Source organism: Natator depressus, chromosome 11 (genome assembly GCF_965152275.1).
Source record: "Natator depressus isolate rNatDep1 chromosome 11, rNatDep2.hap1, whole genome shotgun sequence".
NCBI lineage: Eukaryota > Metazoa > Chordata > Testudines > Cheloniidae > Natator > Natator depressus.
Window position 1 is genome coordinate 2,592,963 of NC_134244.1, and position 7,572 is coordinate 2,600,534.

Here is a 7,572-nt window from a genome sequence, read left to right on the forward strand (position 1 = left end):
TTTCATCTGTTTGGTCTCTCACGGGGCTGGAGCTACGAAAGAAACGCAGAGATCCCCAGGCTCTACCTGGGTTAGCCCTAAAAGGCATTCAGAGCTGACAGATTACAACAACTCAGTCACCTTTTAAAACCATGGACTGTAACTCATTTGTGTATCTATGTTTACCTGCTTTAACCTTGGAATAACTCGCTCATTTCTTTTCGTAGTTAATAAATCCTTCGTTAGCTTGCTATAGGATTGGTGACAAGTGGTGTCTTTGGTGTGAGATCTAAGGTGCAAACTGACCTGGGGTAAGTGACTGGTCTCTTGGGACTGGGTGTAACCTGAATATTTTGTGATCTTTGGTGTATAGCAACCAGCTATCACTCAGTCCAGCTTGCCTGGGTGGCTAGATAGACTGGAGTGCCCAGCGTGGCTGTCTGTGACTCCATCGTGAGACTGGTAGAGCGGTTTAACAGTTCACACTTGTGAGTGGGTTGGTGAAATCTAATGATAGAACGTACCACCAGGTCGGGGTCTCTGCCCTGCTTCTTGCCAGTCGGCCTGGGAGTTGGAGCGGCTCACGGCTGTGAGTGCCATTTCCCTTCTGCCCAGTGGAAACCAGTCCAACACAAGCTCTTGGCCTTGTCAGCAATGCCTCGGGAATGAAAACTGACACAGGTCAGCCCAGCTTCCGGAAACAGTCTTAATCTCCAGTTCATTCTTCTCTTCTCAAAAGCAGTCATGAGCCCCTGGCCTTCTGGGCCCACCCATTCCTCCCCATCCAAACCGAGGTTAGCAGACCTCCAGAGCGGTCTCTCCATTCCCCTGCACCTTCCCTAGGAACAAGCCTTTTAGTTCTCTCCTTTTTGGGCGCTTTCAAATTACCCACTCCCTCCCTGGGAGCTACCTTTTCATGACCTCTCCTCGCTCGCGGCCCTTCCCTGGCCCTTTCCCCTCCCTCTCCCTACCTGGGGAGCCCCATCTGGACTGATCCTGCAGCCTTCTTATAGGGTTCAGATGCCCCACTACCAAATGGCAATAAGCCCCCGCCCACGGTACCCCAGGCGGAGTTCCTAGGGCCGTCATGGGGCCAGTGAGGGCTTGATTCTTGTGGCGGGCCACTGGCCCCATGACAGTGATGCTTCAGGAAGATTCCGCTCCCCGCCCCGGGAGTCCAGCAGAGACCAGACTGGACGTCTCCAGGCACTGCCCTCCCCTCCTCACGCCCTTGCTGATTCACATGCTGCTAAGATTCTCCCGGAGCGCCCCCAGCAGGGAAGCAGAAGTGAAGTGCGGCTGCAGATCCTCTTTCTGGTTGCAAGATGAGACTCGAGGGATGGCCTGAGCTTCCCAGGTCAACTCAGTTTGTCACCAGCCAAAGCAAAAGGCCATCAGCTCAGGAAATGAAATCGGGGGCCTCTTTTCATTTCCCCTGTGAATGGGAGCAAGAACCCTGCTCTGCGTCTCTCTCTCTGCTGCCTTTCAGCCTGAGAGATCTCCAAGCACTTCCCAACCTAGACACGCAGGGATTGCGTTATCACTGGAATTGGTACCGGGGTAATTACCCATTGGAACAACTCACCTGGATCCTTCATCTCTGGAAGTCACGACTGGATGCTCTAACCCAAACAGAAGTGATGGGGATGATGCAGGAATCACTGGCCTGGTCATATTAGATTATCGGAAAGGTCCCTTCGGGCCTCAAACCCATGAATTTTTACCTGGAGCATCTCCCATCCAAGTGCCAGCCACTCGAGACGGCTTAGCTTGGGAGCTCACAGGTAGCGGGGCCAGGCTGCAGGTATATGACCAGGGACATCTTTCAAACCACATTAACACCTTCACCTGCCCAACAGCCACCCAGAGAGCAGATCGTTTGGGCTACAGCATGGGGACTGGGTCTACGCCTGAGAGAAGGGGAAGGTGTCCGGCCTATATTAACTCTGTGGCAGCCAAATTTACAGCCAAATGAGAAGACAAGGCAATAGCTAGGTAGCAACACAAATGCAAAGCGGCTGAGTGGTTGTTTGGCTCCTGGACTTTGGTTCCGAGGTTTGGGTGTGTTCGGGTCCCGTTTGATTTGCCCTGGTTCTGTACTGTGGGCTCCTGGGCCGGAGGAAACAGCCAGTGTACAGAGGTAACCAAGGGCAAGCGGTGAAGGTGTTTGGCCACATTCTGCTCTCGCTGTCAATGCAGAAGATCCAGTGTAATGCCATTGAAATCGCGGACCACCTTCCCCATAGCCCCCCCTCCCTGAGCCAGGGCTGCCCCATGAGAGTCACTCCTATTCCTTATAGGTCCAGGACAGTCACCCGGGGGGGTCTAGTGTCTTGCCCATCTCCAGCAGCACTGGTTGCTCCCTTCTGGGTGCAGCCTCCTTCACGCTCGCCCTGGTGCCCTCGCTATTTATTTTGGCTCAGTTCAGGCCCAGGTTCAGTTGCATTCAGAGTGTTCAGGTCCGGTTCCAGTTCAAGCCACCAAAAGACAATAACGGTTCGGTTCCCGGCTCAGCTCAGATCTCAATCTTAGTGGACGCAAACTCCAAAAAGAGAGTTGAAACGTAAAACGGAAACTCTTCTGATTGTTTGACCACTAATTTATTTGTTAATTTTAATTTCACATGAGTTTTCCTAGGGTTTTTTTGCCTGTCGAACAAACAGTCGTTTTTTTATGAACACTTTGAGCGAACTCAGGTACCAGCTTCTGATACCTGCACCGGCGTATTGGACCCCAGTGGTGAAGAGACACTGCAGTTTGGGGCATGGGCGTGAGGCGCTGCCCCAGGGGTTGGGGATGGGCAGAAGGAGACCTGTCGGAGGAGGAGAAGGATTTGCGAACCGTTACCTTTTCCCCTGCGTTTGAAGAGTTATTGCTAAGGGACAATCCCACCTCTTCTCCCCCCAGGGTGGAGTCTCAGAAAGTGGGCCGCTAGCTCTGGGCCCCCAGCTGCATCCCTCTCCCTCCCTGCTCTTGGGGGTGGGCCTCCTTCTCGTCTCAGCCCATGCTGATCAGCCTGGGCCAGGCCTTTCTGGCCGCACTCACAGGCCTCTTGCGTCGGCTCGTTTACTAACGAGCGTACGATCCCAGCCGCATTTTGAAAAGTGAGCTCAAAAAATGCTGGCCCTTTCTGTTAGCCAGTAACCCACCTTTCTGGGGCGTGCAGCCGGCAGGACAAAATTCTGGGTCTGGTTGGCTTCTGGTTCAAGTAGAAACACTGGTTCAAACTGGTTCTCCTGCTCTGGTTCAACTCCCTGCTAACAGGGAGGGGAGTGAAGCCACGAGCCCAGCAGCAGAGTTCGCGGGCAGCGGGCGAGCCAGGAAAGGCGCATCCAGGGCTATGCAAATCCCGAGGGGGCGCATGCAAACAGGCGTCATGCAAACAGACCCACCCGGGCTGGGGCGGTGACGATGATGGTGTCTTTTATTACTGCTTCAAGCCAGAGGGTGCGGCAGCAGCCCCAGTCCCAGGGCCACTGCAGCTGGGTGAAGCCGCTGACCGGGACGAGGCCCGGGGGTGAGGCCCGTTGCTGGTGCGAAGGGCCAGCAGGCCCGGCGTGTCTCTCCAATGGAGCCAGCTCCCTATGCAAATCCCTGGGCTGGCCGATTTGCTTAGCTAAAAGGTGGGTGATGTGGAAAACAGGACACGGCCCCGAGATGGCATAGATAGGGGAAGGGATACCACAGACACAAGGCCCAGGGGGGCGAGATATGAGCCCCAGCATGGAATGGGGGTATTGCAGGGACCAGGACCCAGGGAAGATTCAGGGCACCAGGAGCTGGAAGGAAATGAGAGCACTATGGGCATCAGGGCCCCGTGGGGGAAAGGGGACCCCACCATCGGGGGAGAATAGGGGTGCTGCAGGCTGGCACCTGGACACAGGCGGGGGGGCATGCAGGCAGGCAACAGAACCCCCAGGAAATGTATAAAGGAGCACCCCCTTTCCATCCCTCGCACGCACACAGAAGGGGGCAGCCTGCCTCAGACAGTCTTCGCCCTGGCCAGCTTCGGGGGGGCTCCTGGGGTTCCACAGGGGAACCCTCCCCCCGCCTCTTGTGCAATGTGCTGGTTTCTAATGACGCGCTGAGACTCGGCGATCAAACCAGCGGCTGCTATGGAGCAGGTCCCCAGAGACCTGCCTGGGATGGATCCGTCAGGGCCGGTCTCGCTCCGCTCCGGCATCTACAGGGGACTTCCCTGGCTGGTCTCCATCCCACGCCAGCCTGGCCTGGGTGGTGGGGGCACCGTGGGGTGGCCGCAGAGTGGGGTGGGGGCCCGGAGTGGAATATCTGCGGGGGGAGGCTGGGGATCAGGATTGGGGGGCGTTGGTGGAGCCGTTTGGAGAGACCTGTTCCTGGATGCCCCTGCCCTGGTCCTCGCTCTGGTTCCCTTCCCTCAGCACTAACCTCACTCACAGCCGCTGGCCATAAAAGGGGACGGGCTGGTCTCCCCGTGGCGTGTCCCAGCCCCCTCAAGGTCCTTCCCCCAGCTCCTGGCCAGGGCTGGATCCGGGCCCGGAGGGTGGTGGGACACAGCAGGACAGGGCAGGTCCTTCCAGCCCTCAGCCCTGGCTCGCCCCCAACACTGCCATCCCCAGGAATTGCCCGCTAAACAGGGAGGGAGCCCAGGAACAAGGCCCTGGAGCCGGCTGGTGGGGCAGGCCCAGCCGGGATGGAAATTCCCCATGAGGCCTGGAAAAAGGCTCACGGATAAAAATAAACAGTCGCAAAGCAGAAGGCCCTGGGAAGCAGCTGGGCTGTGGGTAAACCGTGGGTGGGAGCGCGCTGCAGAGAGGGACCCAGCGGCCAAGGAGGCGGGAACCTGTCTCTCCCTTCCAGGAGAGCCGGGATCCCGGGCTCAGCCGACTCCCTCCCCTGTTCACCGGGGCTCCCACTGCTGCCAAACAGTGACGCACAAGCCGTATGAGGAACCGGGCCGCAGGCCCTGGACGAACAGGGCCCAGCAGCAAATGCATTAGCCTGAGGCGGGAAGCTCAGAGGTCTGGTGGCAGACTGGGCTTTATGAGCCAGGGCCGAGGTTAAAATGGGGAATCTCCTTTCAACACCAGGGGCTGCGGCAGAGATGGTGCCAGGGCCTGGGCGAAGGCACTGGGCTGAGTCCAGGACCCGGGTTGGGCAGCTTAGTGTGCCTGGAACCGAACATCCCAGGCGCAGGGACCCCGCCACGCGGGATACCCCTTCCCTGCTCCGTGGCCTGACGCTTGTGCCTCTCAGCAGGAGAGGCGGTCCGAGGAGCGGGGCGTGGACCGTGCATGGAGTGGCTTGGCGCTCTCAGAGCCAGGCTGAAGGGCACCCAGATCTGAGATGGCCCTGGGCACTGCCGTACAGGGGGTGAAGGTGCCTGAATCCCATAGGCTCCTCTCCCCACCAATAAACCTCTCCTGCCAGTCACTTTTGGTCTCCGCCAACGCTGCTTGCTGCCTGGGGGCTGCGGTTTTTACCCACACGGAGACAGAGTTTCTGGTTTCCCGCTTTGCGGGCGGACCCAGCAGGGGACAGGAAGGAAAAGTGACTGCTAACAGAGCTCTGCCTTGAAGTGATATACGCCCTTGAAGCTCCTGTCTCTGAGCCCACCGGGGTGCCGGGCCCTAGTCCCATTTGGGACCCAAACAGCAGTAACCCCACTGTTTTGGGGGTGCTATCATCTAATTGCACTTGGGGGGCAGGGAGTTGTGCCAGGGAGGGTACTGGGGCCCCAGGAATTCCTAGCCCCACTGGCCTAACTCCAAGCGTTAATACAAACCTCGCCCTGTAGCCTGTCCTGACGGGGCACAGCGACTCACATATTCACTGCGGGGTTAACGTCAACAAAGGAGCTGAGAATTCAGGTGGGTCCGATCCGGAGAGGTCAGGGCACCTGCTAGACCCCGGCAGGATCGGGTCCCACATCAGCCCAGAAACTCAGGTCTTACCCCCAGGGAACAAATATAATTGATGAGTATCGTCGTGGGATGGATGCACACCAGATGGAAGCCACCCCAGCCAATGAGGTTGCAGGAGGGAGGATCGTTTAGTGAGGAACCAGCCACTCAGAAGCCGAGATCATTCACGGAATCGACGGTCTGCTTTGAAAAACTAACGTACCAAAATCTGATTGGCCGGGGCATGAGACCCAAGCTTATTCTTTAGGCCAACCAAAGTGCAGAAAACAGCAATGACCAGCCCTGCATCTGTGTGTGGGCGGGGGAGGATGAGGTTACCTGCCTGCCTCGGTCATTAAAATATAACGGCCCAGTAAATCATTGGATCCCTCCGAAAGGTCCATGCTGACTCCTTAGCTGCTGCATCCCCAGCAAGTCCCAGACTTGCCTTGTTGTGGCAAGAGGCCATGGCCGCAGATTTGGTGTCTCCATCGCAGGGGCCAGGGCATCAGCTGGGAGCTGGTGCCACGCCTTCTGCCTGAGGGCAAGAGGCCCCACTCTGTGACATCCCACCCTGGTGGCGCCCGGCCTCCCCTCGCTCGCAGCACCGCACCCTGCAGCCAGCGCAGCCCTTGGCCACCACCTCCCTCCAGAACTGGGTGTACTGGCGGCTGCTGAACCCCAGAGTGATGGGTACCATGGCGGCGCTGCCGCTGCCCACGCAGGTGAGGATGAGGAGGGTGTTCTTGTCGATGAAGTTGCGGTTCTGGATGGCCAGCACCGAGATGTGCAGGCCGGCCACGTAGGGCACCCAGCACACCAGGAAGATCAGGGAGAGGCTGGCGATGCACTTGGCATGCCTCAGCTCCAGCTGCTGCTCCAGCTCCGAGGGGCCCTGGCCTTGGTTCACGGAGCGCAGCACCTTCTTGATCTCCTGCAGCTGGTGCCTGGCCACCCGCAGCACCTGGATGGACATGAAGGCCATGGCCAGGATGGAGGGGATGAGGAAGCCGTAGATCTCCAGGTAGAGGTAGGCAGTGGGGAAGACCTGGTGGTAGGAGCAGTTGGAGCTGGGTCGCCAGTGGTTCCACCCCAGCACTGGCAGGCAGGCAAAGAGCAAGGGCAGCGCCCAGGTCAGCAGCAGGCAGAGGGGCACCAAGCGGTGCACCCAAAAGCGATGGTAATGCAGTGGGTAGCTGATGCATAGGTACTTCTCACAGTGCACCACCAGCAGGTTGGCCAGGAAGGCGAGGAAGAGGAAGTTGGGGGCCACGTGGAAGAAGAAGCAGCTGTGGTAGCCCCAGCTGTCCTTGAACTGCATCCGAGGGATGAAGGGCAGGGCCACCCCGGCCAGGAGATCAGCCAACAGCAGGCTGAGAAAGAACCAGCTGGTGGGGCCGTGCAGCTTCCGGTTGCAGAGGATCCCGAGGATGATGAAGAGGTTGGCCAGGATGATGAAGAGTGAGAGTGGGCCCGAGATCCAGAAGATGAAGTGCATCGCGGAGCTCCCCTGCGCCCCGGCGTGCCCGGAGGAGTTCTCCATCCTCTCACTCAGCGCTGGCGGCAGGTCGGAACGGGGTCAGCCAGTGCAGCGTGACATGAGCCGGGCGACGCTGCAGACGGGGGCGCGGGGCTCATCCTCCTCTCTCCCCCGGGACAGGCCACAGCCTTCTGCCGGGAAAGAGACCATATTGCAGCGTTATTCTCTGCC

At 58.5% G+C, this 7,572-nt stretch overlaps 1 protein-coding gene across 1 annotated transcript; it reads right to left on the reverse strand.

Moving 5' to 3' along the window:
- Positions 1–4,967: 4,967 nt before the first annotated feature.
- Positions 4,968–7,197, reverse strand: GPBAR1 (G protein-coupled bile acid receptor 1). Its single transcript, XM_074966759.1, has one exon. It carries the CDS (start codon positions 7,180–7,182, stop codon positions 6,370–6,372), a length of 813 nt encoding a protein of 270 aa, XP_074822860.1. The 5' UTR covers positions 7,183–7,197; the 3' UTR covers positions 4,968–6,369.
- Positions 7,198–7,572: the final 375 nt, after the last annotated feature.

Coding starts and splice junctions, on each gene's coding strand:
- GPBAR1 (XM_074966759.1), bottom strand. CDS start 7,182: ATGCAGTTCAAGGACAGCTGGGGCTACCACAGCTGCTTCTTCTTCCAC.